The following is a 16184-nucleotide window of genomic DNA, read 5'->3' as shown; positions in this document are numbered from 1 at the left end:
ACCGAGTCGCCGTACTTTAGATATTCGCCGTTCGCTTTGCATACTCAGAACAGATATAAGCGCCTTCTTCAATCAAAACAGTATTGCGTTTAATGATAACATTCCCAAAACCCGTTTAAAAACTAGTTTAAAAACCTTTTTTTTTTTCAAATTCTTGAAGCAAATTTGTACCCAAGCTTTCTTTGCCTTTTCTGGTTACAGCAAGCAAGGGATTCAGTTGCACTTGTATTTCCGATATTCTTCCCAATTTGACACTGTTCAAGGGTTTTCTATCCACTGAGGAGTTTTAATATTGCAGAGGGAATAATAATATAGAGACTACTTCAAACTTGACGTCAATGCAAATAACTGCATGTTTTTATATTCTTTTAAAAATTGAATTCTATCATCTATTTTTCTTCTATCCTTCCTAGTTTCGTGATAATCTTTAAAGAACTGCTCTTATCGCGTAATTGATGAGTAATTATGCCTTGCTATATTTTTCACTGTCAGAAATAAGTCTTCAGTGATATACAGGTAGTATACACAACGCAATATTAACACAGAAATTATTACCAAAGTATTGAACTGTAGTTTATTTTAAACACCTCATTTCGTCGTTCGATTACGTCGAGTTCTTAAGTTGAGATTGCATTGCTACATTCACGAAAATATTAAACATCTCTGTGAAAATCAGGTTCAGCGCAGGGTCTATTATCCATTTTTTCCGCAACGAAGTTGGAAAGCCACTTTTTCAGCCATGTAAGCGAGCTGGCTCTTGATCCGGTGGAGGGGGTGGGGGGGGGGGGGTATGCACGAATTCAGGGCAGAGCGATTTTCACCGCATTTTCTCGGTCAACTTCTTTCCACCGCATTTCGGGCTGTAGGAAAATCGTGTGCCTCTTTGTCTTGATCTGTTTCTTTGTTCTCAGATGATGTGGCAATCCGCGTCGCCTGATAATACCTCAGTCTTTCCTGCAAACAACAGAGAAGGTTGGAATATAAGAATGATTGGCCCATTTGGTTAAACAACCAACAGTTCACATTATACTGTGAATTATTTTGTAGCAATATTAAAACTAGTTCAAAAGGGCGACCTACCTAAGGCTGTAAAATTGTTTTCAGAATACCGCAAAATTCCGGTTATAAGCCCTGGGCTTATACAACTTCGTAAGGGGTTTTGAGTGGGCTTAAACGGTGGGGCTTATATCCGGGAGGGCTTACATGCGGAAAAAAAGTTTCCAAACGAACCACAGCAGTGTTGATCGAAATACGTTTTTAAGTTAAAGAAGTCGTAATAAAGCCACAGTTAGCCCTGTACAGTACTGTCATCCAGTAGAGGGGGGCTTATATCCAGAGGAACTTATAACCGGATGTATTATTTTGTTTCCAGTTAGACGGGCCTAAATAAAATAAATAATAAATAAAATAAATTATAAGCTTATAAGCGGGGGAGCTTATAACCGGAATTTTACGGTATAACAATTAACAAAGAAACGAAGTTTTGAGGGAAATAACGAAAATAAGAGAGAATTAGAAATTAGGCTCGAGGCTCCCTATCGGCAGATAGTTAACGCCGCCGGAGGGGCGAAGCCCCAAGTCAACTAACAAAGCCTATAGAAACCTAATTGTTTTAGCAAAATGGCTGATCTGAAAAATATTGAATATGAAAAAAGAAATGATTTATTGACGGTTTTGTTTAATACTATTCGTCCATAATACTTGTAAAGCTGCGAGCGCCTTTTAAAGGCCTTCAATCAAACGATAGTCGGTGTCTGTTTAGCTAATCAGATTGTAAGTTTGTCATTTCTTCAGTTACTGGGTGAAGCTAACATGCGATAGAACAATGATCAGGTATATAGAGTACTTCATTGACTTTGAACAAGGCACTTTCCTTTACCATTCGTTGATAGTTTCTGGTGATTTTGATTAGTCCAGAACACGTGAACAGTTAATGCCATGCGACACAACGAACCAATAAGAATCGAAGCACTGACAAGCAAACAGTAAAAAGCGCGGGTAAACGGGCGTACACCAAGTTATGAGTGGTTTTGGTTTCGCTCCTGATTGGTTGAAAAAAAAAAGGCCCACTTGCTCTGATTGGTTAATAACGCTTTACGAGATTTTAAGTAAACTGAGTAAACACAGCAAACAAAGAGTTCAGAAGACGTAAAAAGCAGGCAAACGTGATTAATAGCCGGTTTTAGTTGAGTGTCGTAACACCAAAACCAAAGCAATAGCAGCAAACGTACACAGCACAACTAACCAGTGAGAACTCGAGGCAAATACACGCAACCATTGTCAAGCGCGGGAAAACGCACGTGATCAAGTAGTGGTTGATTTTGATTTTGCGTCTGATTGGTCAGTTGCTGGTGCGAGATTTTTAAACCAATCACAGAACTTACTAGTATTATAAGTAGATGTAACAGTGAAAAAAAAGTAAAACCAATGCAATTTGGGTTACTTTCGACACTCAGTTGAAACCACTATTAAAAATTACCATAGCAGTAAAAACCTGCTTTGAAATTCTTTTATCCTTACCAATTCCTGGTTAGCTCTGTACGTTTTTCGTTTCTCTTTGGGCCATTCATTTAAAAGCATTCTCTCAACATCAAGTTCAAGCTTCTGTTCATCTGTTAGAGGAGCAGCTAGCCTGGGTAGCAAGAAATCTTAAGTTACTATACAAGTACAAGTACAGCTCAAACAAAGTACTGCAAAGTCACATACCGTAATGATTCGAATTAGCGCCCAGGGTGCTTATTTACTTTTGGCACCCTAAGGGAGGGCGCTTATTCGAGACAGGGCGCTTATTCGGGACAGGGCGCTTATTTAATTTTTTGCGAAACAACCAAATGTTCAAAACAAAACTTTAATATATATTAAAATAACTAACAATAACATAAACTGTAACAGTAACAAATTGTTGAAAGTTCAGTTACTTTTACAAGAATTGTTCATTTTAGCAGTAAATATATACATGTACGGTACGGTGAATGTTCATGAATTTATCGTTTCGACGTGGACGACTTCAGTAGGGGCAGTTAAGCAAAATAGGAGTGCCTTTTAGAATAGGGGCGCGTATAAGAATTGGGGTGCTTATTAGAATGGGGGCGCTTATTGGAATAGGGGCGCTTATTAACAAAAACACATTCGAAGGGGGGCGCTTATTTGGAAGGGGGCGCTTATTGGCGCTTATTGGTGGGTGCTAAATCGAATCATTACGGTAATCAAATTGTGAATTCTCCAAACTGAGTACCACACATTTTCTTCACAACAGTTTGGAGAAATTTGAAGTACATCAAGACAATATCACGCTTTTTATAGGGCGATCCTTGATCTTTGTTCTCTGTTTACAGTCACACGCCACATTTTTGATCAATTACATCAAGTTAGCATAAATTTACTGAAAAGTAATTTAATACCCTGGCAATCTTTGACAATGAATTAATTGTGACTGTACAATTTAACAAATGTAGCAAATATGAGAGGGATAACTGACAATTTGGCAGAAAAATCTTGTCACAAGTGTGAGGAAACAAAATAAAAAAATAAAGGAACAGCATTGTCAGTTCCCTGAACGTTGTATTTCTTTAGAAAAGATTCCATTTTCAGGAATGTCTGTTAATTTTTGGCAAAATACTATTCTCTGCTCACTTACATGTGTTATGCACCAGCCACAAGTTTCAGTTTAGTTTGATTTTAGTTAGTTTTTAGAGTTAACTTTAATCTATAATAAAGTTAACAGCTAATGAAAGAATCTATATAGTTTATAACATCAAGCATGACATACAGGATTGCCAAGGGCTTGACTTGTAACATGTTGCTCAAGGTGGTGACTGTCCACAACTTGGGATCTTTTTGGCGTAGTTCTTTTACTTCTTGAACCTGACACATGAACAAGAAAATGTTACACACTGACACTACAACTGCTCAATAGCTTCCATTTTAGTACCACATTATTATTATGTCATAAAAGTACTGCTCAAAAGCTTTCATTTGAATGGTTACTCGTTAGGGTTTCATCCACAGAGTTAAAAGCTAGAACCACCTTGTACAGCATAATAAACAGCCCCAAATGAAAGTACTGCTCAATAGCTTTCATTTGAACAGTCTCACACTAGGGTTTCATCCACAGCTTTTATGGTAGAACCACCTTGTATAGCATACTAAACAGTACAATATAAAAGTACTGCTCAATAGCTTTTATTTGAATGGTCACACACTAGGGTTTTCATGTTTGTACTAACCTCTTCCTTTGTCAAATTATCTCTGTAATTGTTCATATAATCTGTATCATGCTGCCACCACACATGATATCCAATTTCCTGTTACATAGACAAAAGTTTAGTAACAATACTCTGTCAACAACAAATTACTTTTCTCTTGACATTTGTAGAAGCCTCAGCTGGCTATTTACATTGCGTGCCCATTGAGTTGAACTCAGGACCACCAAGAACAAATCCAGCTAGTGGCAGGGTGGATAATTTGAATCAGGAACCTACAGATTTCAAATCCAGTGCCCTAAGCCAACCACTCCCTCTCCCTAATAAACAGTGTTCAAAAAAGTGTATGAAATAAAAATATTTGATACCGTAGAAAACTGTAGAGGAAATGGCTTTGCTGGGTGATAACACACAAACATGGTCTGATCTGCTGACATAGTAATCTTGGCTCTAGAAAAAATATCACAAATACAGTAATCAGAATAAGGTAACGTAATGTCTTGAATATGTGATAGATACATTACAATATGAAGGACCAATCTGCATCCATGGGTTTTAACAATGGCGAGCTGAAGGTGAGCCATTGTAAATACCCATACAGATCAGATGTGAACATTGTATCCGGCTTATGTAGTTTTAATTGTTTTTAAGCTTCAAAATAGTAAATTTATGTAATCATCTGCTCCCTTTTGTATCAAAACTACAGCCTGCCTATATAGCACATTCATGTGACCTGAATAGTGCCTTTTCATTAGATCTTCTCCTTTTATATTCTAAATGAATTTCTCAATGAATACTTAAAGTAATTATGTGTTGTGGTTCAAATTTATCTTTGGTTTAAAGTTTTTCAAACCAGTTTGATTTTTATTGCTCTTTGTTTCAGATTATGATAATGAATTTGCAACAACGAAAAGCAAAATTAAAACTGGTTTGAAAAATTTTAAACCAAAGATAAATTTAAACCACAACATATATATTGTATGATCCGTATCTAGTATTTTTTTGTCACACTTTAGCCTCACAATTGCACTTGTTCCAGTGCTGTGGTTGAATTTGTGTTAGAAATTTTCCAAAACAATTAGCTTTTATTTTCCTTTGTCCTTTATTCTGTTTTAGTGTATCCTTTTCCAAAACAAAGGAGACTAAAAATCAAATTGGTTAAAATAAATCATACTTTTCAATCTGGCTATCACATGTGGCATCATATTCTGGAGGTGGTCCTGTTCTTGATGTGGTATACAAATTGAGTTCTGTGGGGTCATTTGCTAAGTTAAATTCTGCTTCGATCTGTTTCTCTGATTTTGGTTTCTCCATTTTCATCAAATCTTTTAGTCTTCTTTGCCCTGCCTTTGCCCAGGCCGGCACGCCAACGGTGTGAGGCGTCTTCTTAAGGCAAACTTGACTTGTTGAGAGATTGCAGGCCAGAACTACTCCTGTCAAAAGAAATGTTTCTAATTATCCTCAAATACTGTAAAATTCTGGTTATAAGCCCTGGGCTTATACAACTTCGTAAGGGGTTTTATGTGGGCTTATAATCAGAGGGGCTTATATCCAGGAGGGCTTATAAGCGGAATAAAAAAAGGGTTTTGAAACGAGCCACTCGAGTGTTGATCGAAATACCTTTTAATGTTAAAAACGTATAAAAAAGCAACATTTAGCCCTGTTTAGTACTGTCATCCGGCAGAGGGGGGCTTATATCCAGGGGGCTTATAATCAGATGTATTTTTTTGTTTCCAGGTAGATGGGCCTATAACCAGAGGGGCTTATAAGCGAGGGGGGGGGGGTGGGGGGCTTATAACCGGAATTTTACGGTATTTATTTAACAAAATTTTATTAAATGACTAGACTGTTCACAGTCGTAGAGGTCAACCGTTGAGTTTGAGGGCTGCCATCTTGGTTTCTGAAGGCGAGCGAAAACTGGAGAGAGTGCAACCAGCACCCCTACCCAAAGGCATTTTGTACTCTCTCCAGTTTTTGCTCGCATTCAGAAACCAAGATGGGGCCCCTTGAACTCAAGGAACAACACCTCTATGACTTCACGGAAAAATAGGGGACTGTGAACAGTCAATTAAATGACATTCTCATGTCATGATGCAAATACCAATACCAATGTTTTCATATAAAATATGTAAATCATAAAAATTTGATCGTGCAAAAAAAATAGACATAACTATTTTACAAAAATTAGTACTGAATAGTGAACTCTCTCTAAAACGGACACCTTTGGGACCAGCTCCAACTGTCCGTCTTAGAGAGGTGTCCCTCTTATAGGGAGTTTAGTTACAGTAAAATGACTTAAAAATGGCAGGGACCATCACCAGGTGTCCGTCTTATGAAGGTGTCCGTCTTATAGAGGTGTCCATTAAGAGAGAGTTGACTGTATGCCCATGGACTAAAAGCAGTTTAAATATTAATTTAATGCCTAACACTGAATTGGCTTCCTTCTACAAACAAGAACACAGTAGAAGTTTCTTGAGATAATATCACTTTTAAATTTTGTATACATGTTGCTGCCAACAAACTACCAATGTGTGGTTTCAGAAAAAAAAACATTCCTCTCTCATGGGAGGTTAATTTTTTCATTTGCAGTTAATTTTTTCATTTGCAACACCTCTCCCCAACCTCGGCTTAACTGCAGAATACCCTGTCACTCGAACTTAATTCCACATAGCCGGCTACGCGCTACGCAGAAACTAATTAATAAAAGTTCAAGTATAAAAATAAAATAAATTCAAAATGGCGTCGCATGTTATGTGCTGGCTACGCGGTATGCGGTACACAGTGAGTAAAACATGAATTGACACATAAATATACCTCGTTCTTTAATCCTTGAGTCACAACGAGTGCGCTTCACATGAATATACTTCGTTCTTTAATCCATGAGTCGAAACAAGAGCTTTAAGCTACGACAAACATCAAGACCACTGCGTACTGGTACCGCGTAGCCAGCGACAAAGACAACTTATACTCTTGCATTCATTACTCACTGCGTACCACGTAGCCAGCAAAAAAGATAACTTCCAGTCTTGTATTTATTACTCACTGCGTACTGTGTACCATGTAGCCAGCGAAAAAGATAACTTCCAGTCTTGTATTTATTTCTCACTGGGTACCGCATACCGCATAGCCACCTATTGGGCTATTGCATTTAATATCCGCACCCCCCCTGTTGAGGACAGGTCTTTTCAGGTCTTTCATTCTTACCCCTAAAGAAATCCGTTAAAAACGTCTAAAATGCCTTAAACCCCAATGAAATTCTTTGAAAATGTGCTAAACCCTCACGAATTCCATTAGAAACGCACTCTTACTCCTAAGAATTCCATAACTTTTCACCCATTCCCCGTGAAGAATTCCCTTATATTTTTGTCTTACCCCTAAGGAAATCCACGGATTTTTGCCCTTACCCCCAAAGAATTCCACTGTTCCTCAACAGGTCGGGAGCAAAAATTTTGTGCAATAGCCCATTTTCAGTAAAGTGCTCGATGTGGCGGGGTACTCTGCAGTTACTCCCCAACCTCTCCCAACCGCCCCCAAAAAAGTCCAGTTTGTAGTGTTGAAAAAAAAATTCCCCAAAGGGAGGAAACCCATTTATGCACAGCTAATGCCAATAATTCAGGCAAACAGCCAATCAAATTTCTGGATGGATAACAATCAACGATCACAAGAATTTTTCTCATTCATTTTTTCTCGGTTACGAATATCAGTTGTTTGGAATCGATTGTTATCGACTGACATCAAATTTCTTTGATTGTTCAGCTTACATTTTGACGTCTGCAAAAGTCACATGTACAAGCTTAGCTAGAGCTAAGTTGAATGTAAGCCAAGTAATCATAAACGAATGATTTGATAGATCAAAACGGTACACCAATAAAATAAAGAAACAAATTCCTACCGTACCTTTCAATCCATGCGATTTTCGAGAGTTTTCACAAATTCTAGAGGATAAACAACAGCTACCACGAAAAAACCTTCTGCAAGCAGCCATATTGGATTGAGAACAGAGAGTGGTTACCAAGCTTTGACAAAACGGATCATGCTTCAGAGGAGTGGGGTAGGGAGAGTAATCTGCTTTCAAATTAAGGAACGAATTCACACTTAAACCCAGTAAATTCCTGCTTTATTGAATAAAATAACATATTTTGTCTATCTTGTATGGTTTTCGAAATATTCTCCCGAAAACAAATCATGTTTTTGTTTCTGCTCATGGTTGCATTTTCTGTTACCACCCTACTGGGGAGCACGGTGGAAAACAAAGCGGGAAATATTGTACTTTCACAGACCTGTTTCGGCAAATGTTTTTTACATTTCCTGATTCTCTGAGATGTTAAACACCGCCAGATGTAAGCTAATATTTATCGGTGATTCTTTATGATGGGACAGTGTTTTGGGACAGAGGACGGAGGATTTTTTAGCTTCAGGCAAAAGCGAGGTTACGATCGCTTTACGCGATTCGCTCCAAAAAGCAAATGGTGAGATATTTTAACTTCTGTTTGTACTGATTTTTATGAAATATTTTAACCGTACATGAATTGAAGCCACTCCGAGAACGTTAGAATATTAATTGCAACGTATAATTAAGGGTTTGAATCACTGTTAAATGAGAATGAATTTGTATTTAAGCTTATTTTGACCTTACTGATTTAGATGTTCTACTGTTTTGTACATTTCGGACAGTCGAAGTTTTCCATTTAAATATTAAGCTTAATTTAAAAGCTTAAGCTTTCTGAAACTACTGCGATTCTGACATTACTAATATTCTACCGGCAAAGATGTTTTGTTGCTGTGATAGTTTGGATCACTGTAAATGCCGAGTTCTAATGAATAAATAATGTTCCATTTTGACAAATGTTTATTTTATGACGTGGTCTTGATGTGATCTGTGTACTGCAGATCAGTGTCTTAACATTTATGTTATTTACTGGCAGAGAAAAATTTTAGATCTTAAAAAGTAATGCCCATGGATCAAATATTAGCTCATGTCAATAGATTAAACTGTTCCTGAAAATTTTATACAGCGAATTATCCCTGTAAATTATAATTACACTTCAGCAAATTACGGTCAGAGTTTTTTAGTTCCTAACAAATTTAGTAGAAGTCCATTAATTATTAATATAACCAAAGACGACAAAGAATAAAACCTCTATAGTTTTCTGTCTTTACTCTGATAAAGATCATACCCATAATTTTGCTACCGAGATAGCGTAGAGGAGGCCTTTCAAGGGGTAACAGCAGCAAGCGACATGACCCTGAATACTGGTGACACAGGAACATTTTAACAGCAAAAAGCGACATCATTACAGCACTGAGATGCGACAGCGACACAATGTGACAGCAACACAATAGGGTAAAAAAAGACAGCGACATTTACAGCTCTTAGCTAGGCGACATGGGTTCTCAGAAACATGTAACATTGCGACACAGCAACCCCCCTTGGAAGGCCTCGTAGAGAGAACCCTAGCTGCTACAGCTATTTGAGGGAGCGAAATGATGTGCTATGATCTTTGTGATATTTTAAAGACATAAAAAGAAAGGTTTTACATATTTTCTGAAATGATCTATTTAATATTTCTAGCTGCTTTTAGCTGGGAGGCAAGGTGGTCTAATGGTTAGCATATATACTGGACTCCAGATCGAGTGGTCTGGGTTGGAGTCCTGCCTGGGGTCACTGTGTTGTGTCCAACTGCGCAAGACCCTTTAATATCAGAGTGCCTCCTTCCACCCAGGTGTATAAATAGGTACTGGCAAATTTAATGCTAGAGGCAGAGGGGATAACCTGGCAATGGACAAGCATCCCAGCCACAGGGAAGTAGATTACCCTAGTTTAATGTGCTATGGAAACCAGGATGAGCTCCAGCAGTATGGGCCACTTAGCTACAGACACTTTTCAAAAATCCTGCTTTTACATGAAATGTATTGATCAGAAATGTATATTTTTGCTCGATTTTCAGGAGATATGCTGATGAACATTTATTAACAGAGATACAGGATCCACGTTCAGATGATGAATTAGATTTATCAGGTACTCACTAAAGGCTTTACAGCTGACTTTTTATTGAACGTACCTGTGCTGTAACAGGACTCAGTTGAAACTTTTTTCGAGGCCTGAAAAATGAACTAACCATGTGTCACAGGCTAAGTCTGATAGCAACCAAACTGTGTAACATGAACATTGTGCACAGAAGTCCAGTATTTTGTCACCATCATGCATTTTAGTCCTTTCTGTGATTGAGTGGTATTTATCCTGATCTTTACAGCCTTGGCATTGCAAATTAAAATTGCAAATCAAATTATTTGCAAAATAAACTTTTTATGGTTACTTTATTTTCACAGATGTAAGCCGTCCAACAGACCATGGGTTACATCCAAGACAAAATGCACGAGCCCCATATACGTCAAATAGCACCACAGCATTGAAACAAGAGAGGTACAAGATATCTTACCATTTTACTTATTTCGCTAGTTGTTATCAATTCTTTCAGAAATAGGGCATAGACTGAAGGGCTATGACCCAGCTGTGACAGTCAGCCATTGTGGAAGGAATGCCTAATCTTTATTTGAATTTGTAGTACAGTCAACTCTCTCTAAGACGGACACCGTCGGGACCGGCCCCAACTGTCCGTCTTAGAGAGGTGTCCGCCTTATAGAGAGTCGAGGTAATGTGACACCAGAATTTTTTAGACGATAAAGCTAAACGGCTATGCACAACGAATACACGTCTGTTTTTAGTCGCTTACGTTAGCAAAACCTATGAAGTTGAACAAAAATAATATCAGAAATTCGACTTGTTTGTTAATATTAACAAACTGTAATACTGTAAGTAGAAAACTAAATCTTTGGTGCCCATATACAAGTTTAAGCAGAGAAGTAACGCGTTTTAGCGGATTGTTTTTGGTAATTTTGGTATTCTAAAGGCGCTGACCTACTATGCTATATGTCGACAACAAGTTTTGAAGTATTATTCACTAAAATATAACTTTTTGTGCGTCTGGTTGGCGGTTTCAAAGTGTCCGTTGTCTGTCTTAGAGAGGTGTCCGTCTTACAGAGAGTTTTCTTACAGTAAAATGACTGAAAAACGGCAGGGACCATAACCAGGTGTCCGTCTTATGGAGGTGTCCGTCTTATAGAGGTGTCCGTCAAGAGAGAGTTGACTGTACTGTTAATTAAATCCTAGACTAATCACCTTTTACCAACGAAACAAGCCTGATGATGATCTACTGTTTGACCCATACCTGGGACAAAGGTAGCCTGCGGACATATACCGGTAGAAGGATTCCCAGCTAAACAACAACTGGAAATCTGTATGTGTCCCTGTGCTAGGACTAGAATTGCTGAGCAGCTAAGTTTTATTCATAGACCAGTGCATGGATTGTCAAGAAAAATTAGAGGAGCCCAAAGGTTTCAAAACTATGAGATCCAGGGTGCCCAGCATAAAGCTTATATGAAAGAAATACGTTTTTTTGGTTGCCCTCAGTCACCTGAGGCACCCAGGCACCCTTAGAGCACAGCCCTGACCTTATGATAGGCTATGACCCTAAACCATAGTTAGCAACTATCCCTAAACACTGGCCTGCAGGTAGTCGCCTGTTGAGTATTAGTTATCATACCCCAACAGACCCTTTTTCTAGTTGAGGTTGGTTAACCTTATTCAACCATCAATGCATCCTCGGAGACCCAGGGGCAGTTAGTGGGGGCGGGGGAAAGTCTATACGGGCGAAAATTTTCTTCGCCGATTTTTTTTTCGCCCGTATAGACTTTCCCCCGCCCCCACTAACTGCCCCTGGGTCTCCGAGGATGCCATCAATGCAGAGTTCTCAAAACATGCCGGCACCTGCCAGAGTTCCACCGGCTACTTGGCTACTAGGTTTTCGAGAAAATCTGGATCAAAATCTGGCTTTTACGATCTCTGAAGAGAATTGAATTACACATATGAGCGCACGCTAATATGACCCCATGCGTCATGAGCGATAATAAAAGACGAAATTAGAACTCCTCTGTCGGTTGTTTATCTACCTTTTTGACGTATTGTTTTCCGTCTCAGGTTTTAAGACTTATCTGAAAGTATTTTGAAGTTTTCTCTTGAATATATTCAAATTTGGTCAAGCGCGGTAAAAGTGCTGGAATATCTTTTCGTTTCTGTTAAGAGTTGCTAGCGCAATTTAAGCTCATGTGAGCAATGTTGACGTCAAGCAGAAAATCATAGCCCGCGGCTTTGAGCCACGTAAAAACTGTATTCGGCCACCTTAACTCCATAGAGTTTGGAATGATTGGTGTAATTCATACCGTAAATGGAAATTAACATTCAGTGTTGATTTTAATTTCACAGGCCAGAAAGATAGCAAGGACACAAAGATAGCTCCATTGGAGCCTTGGTGACTGCATGGGAATATAATCTAGCAAATCTTGGAGAATATTTTAATTATTATAATAATAATTTAATATTATCAAATGTTGGTGCTACTGCACCAAGATTGCTTATCAAATAAGCATTCATGTGTGTGTGAATGAATCACTAATGAATGACAAATTTGATGTTGGACTCCTGTGAACAATTTTCTAGTGTTTGTAATGAAGGCTTTTTGTAGGAGTTACACATGGTAAAGAATTTATAAGCCAAATGTTTTCTAATGGCATTGCACGCCAAGTTGTTTATAAATATTCCTTGCAAAATTTGGTATTTTCTTCATTAATTGAATACTTGTTATTTAGGATTACATATTTTTTGAAAGGAGAAATGGAGCCAGTTTTTGATAGGTGGTATCCATCCATGGGCAGGGAGGGGGGACTCCCATATGAAAAAGGATGACGATGTTCATGGGAAATTTTAATTTAACCAGTAAAGGAGACCGATCTGAGTATGGTCCAAGATTTTATAACGTTTTTTTTGCTTGAGAGGTCTAGACCGGTAACAAAGTGTGACAGCATTATTTTCTGTTTCATGTGGGGGCCCCCTCTTCCTATGGGCATTCATTATTAGTGAATTCTTCTGTGTTAATTAATGTAAAGTAAAGCGAAGCTCTTTAGCTTGGGTTAGTGGTATTTTGCTGTGCAAGGAAAGTAGGTAATTAAATCTAAACAATATGTCACAGCATGTTAATATGCAATAAAGTTTATTTAAACTCTAGTTTTTTCTTCAGTTTTGTTTTGGAAACCTCTGTTGCCTTCACTTCATTGACTTGAAGCTTAAAAGCAAGTTTCCATGGGATTTTTGAAGGGGGATACTTCGTGACACTAACAAAAGTTTCGGGGTTTTTTAACAGACAGTCTAAACGAAGCCAGAAATTTATGCGATTTCATCGCGGAGGTTTAAAATTCCAAAAGAGGAGCACGAGTTGAAAACAAAGCTTTCTTTGTATTATACAATTAACTGACCTAAACACTAAAATCCTTTCGAGTTGGAGCGGCGCGCAAAAGTGAGAAAAAAAATAAGAAGACGCGTGTGGGGAAAGGGAACCTCCGCGCGTGCGTGTTTTCTCGCTTTCGCGTGCCGCTCCCACTCGATAGGCTACTTTCTATATTTTTAAATTCAGCTTGATAGTAAGGCCTAGAAGACGCAAACAAAAGAAATGAATAAACATACTTGTGAAATTTCTCTTGAGCCCTCTAGACTTTGCTACCAAGCCTACTGCAAAACAAGGTGCGCCATTCTAAGGTCCTTTCTACACTTTCTGGCGATTGCAAGTACCACCCACACGCTTTATTTTTCAGCTGTACTAATTCAAGCCTTGATGCAAACAAAGTAAAAGAAATTATTTCGCTTTTTCACTTTTAGTAAGATTTGACGTGATTTGCAGATGTAAAACTCGGAGGTACTGAGGCGATTTCTTCACGTGACTTTAAACTCCAGTGAGGAAACTGGTTTTCAGAATAACGTTTTCCGTTTTACCTCTTTACAACGAATCCCCCCCCTCCTTCGCTTGTCTCTCTGTCTATCTAAAGACCATCCAAAGTCATGCGATCTGTCTTTGATATCAGATTGAGTTTTCGTGAAAAGATCGCTTGATTTCGAACTTTTATTCGGCCCTGCATGTTCCTGTTTGGCTTTTAATACGTGTGAACCTAACCAGGAGTAAAATCCGGGGTAAAATCGGCTGTATGTGATGTAAAAAAAAACAACAACACTTTCCCAGGAAACCCTTTACCTCCCAGGTTTAACAGCCTTGGGTTACCACGGCTTACAACTTTGCGTCGGTTCAGTTTCCTCGCATAAACCTACCAATGAGAAGTCGAGTTTTTGACGTGCACGTGCAGTGCGTGATTAACTAATTAGCATTTTACCAGGTGCATCTTGTACGCGAGGAAGGCGGATCGATGAAAATGGCTTTTTTTCCAACTTGGCCGTAAGTATTCAACTTGAACACTACGTTTTCTTTGATGTGTGTCGAAAATTGTAATTGCCATTAATTCGTGTTTATTCTCACAAGTGAGTAGAAGTTTTAAAAATTTATCCCCTCGAGTTCCCTTGGTAAGTATAACCTTCATTACCTAATACTTCTTAAGAGGACACATTGTTTACCTCATGATTTTTTTTTTGGTCAGCAAACGGGAAAACATTTGTTGCGGACACAAAATGTTTCTGAAAGAAATCAGAAACATTTTTGTATATCGGACACAAATCTTGTGTCCGCAACAAATGTTGCGCGCGGGGGAAAACAAAGAAACTTTTGTGTCCGCAACATTTTGTTCTTGTCTGCCACCACCTTTAGATTAATAAAACCCTGTGAGTGTGATTCTATCTCCAAATTTACACGAAGTTCTTGTTGCCGCCATATGGCCGGAATTAATTCGAACGCTGACACCAGTGGCAAGATAACACCGCGACAACGAGGCCAGCAAGAACTTCCCAAGCCAAAAGATTTAATGAGCAGAACAATGGCCATCCGCATGCGTTATAAATATTGGTACATTTCTTTGCCGCCCTGTACAAAACAACGAAGCGAAAAGACCAAATTCTGAGTATTTTGGGAGTTCCACTGTCGCGTAAAAATAATTTCACGTACTTAACGGGCGTACATTTACTGGCTTTCCGTGCGAAAATTAAAATAGAGAAAAGGTACGGTCGTCTCGTTTTGCGGAAAAAGTTGAATGTGTTCAACTTTTTCCTCAGAAGGAAGCCGTCCATATATTTTCTCTATTTTATTTCATGCACGTAAAGCCAGTTAAATTTATGCCCGTTAACGTACGTAAAATTACCCGACAGTGGGAAATCCACCTTAACGCAACATGAACCCGAAATGTAACAACTTCTGACGCAAAATATAGCAATTTTTAACATCAATATGTTACAACTTTTTAACCCAAAATGTAACACCTTTTAAGCGCAAATGAAACAACGCAAAATATTGCAACTCTAGTCTGGTTATCTTCGGTGTCGCCATCGTGTCTGCATGCGTAAACTGCCTAATATCACATGATATTGATTTTATATCTCCAGTAAACTCTAGTTAAATATCACAAAAAGTCAGCAAAATATGAGCTAAACTTCGGATAATCATGTACTCCACAAAAAGACTTTGTTACTTCTTTATTTATAGCTTAACATACGTATTAAACCGTTAAATATATTTCTTACAATTGGGTTTAAATAGCTTCGCTCAGTTTTAGAGTAAAGTGTAATTATAATGGTATAAACCAATCAGAGCTAGAAGATGGAATATCACTTAACTGAAAAAAAAGCGCGGGAAAATATATAACCCGTGACAAGGGCGGGAAAACAAGCTACCCACTGCAAGCGCGGGAAACTCCACGAGCCAATCACGATTAGTCTTTGTTTTGCACTTAATCATGATTGACCGAAACGACTACATCTTCGCCTGATTGGACGGTTACCGCAGGCTGCACGCTTTTAACTTTTTGTTGTTTTACTAGAACTGACGTACACTTGCACGCATAGTCACTCAGGTCGAATACCATTTCATGGAAAACCGCCCCAAAACAAATGTTTTGATCTTAACTAAGTTAAGATCAGTGGATATGAATTAACAA

The 16184-nt window shown here is 38.4% G+C and overlaps 2 protein-coding genes across 2 annotated transcripts; one reads left to right on the top strand and one right to left on the bottom strand.

Annotated features, from left to right (window-relative positions):
* Nucleotides 1-742: 742 nt before the first annotated feature.
* LOC144628124 (uncharacterized) lies at nt 743-8196 on the bottom strand. The gene is made up of 7 exons (XM_078486183.1): nt 8100-8196; nt 5377-5635; nt 4571-4652; nt 4227-4304; nt 3770-3864; nt 2521-2632; nt 743-954 (listed from the first exon to the last, which is right to left on the bottom strand). Exons 1-7 carry the CDS (start codon nt 8185-8187, stop codon nt 835-837), a joined length of 834 nt encoding a protein of 277 aa, XP_078342309.1. The 5' UTR covers nt 8188-8196; the 3' UTR covers nt 743-834.
* A 298-nt stretch (nt 8197-8494) lies between these two features.
* On the top strand, nt 8495-12927 carry LOC144627911 (uncharacterized). The gene is made up of 4 exons (XM_078485930.1): nt 8495-8671; nt 10151-10221; nt 10533-10626; nt 12526-12927. Exons 1-4 carry the CDS (start codon nt 8571-8573, stop codon nt 12536-12538), a joined length of 279 nt encoding a protein of 92 aa, XP_078342056.1. The 5' UTR covers nt 8495-8570; the 3' UTR covers nt 12539-12927.
* The last annotated feature ends 3257 nt before the right edge of the window (nt 12928-16184 follow it).

Source organism: Oculina patagonica, chromosome 10 (genome assembly GCF_052425735.1).
Source record: "Oculina patagonica isolate OP01 chromosome 10, crgOcupat, whole genome shotgun sequence".
Classification (NCBI taxonomy): domain Eukaryota; kingdom Metazoa; phylum Cnidaria; class Anthozoa; order Scleractinia; family Oculinidae; genus Oculina; species Oculina patagonica.
This window is presented reverse-complemented; position numbering and strand designations above follow the sequence as displayed.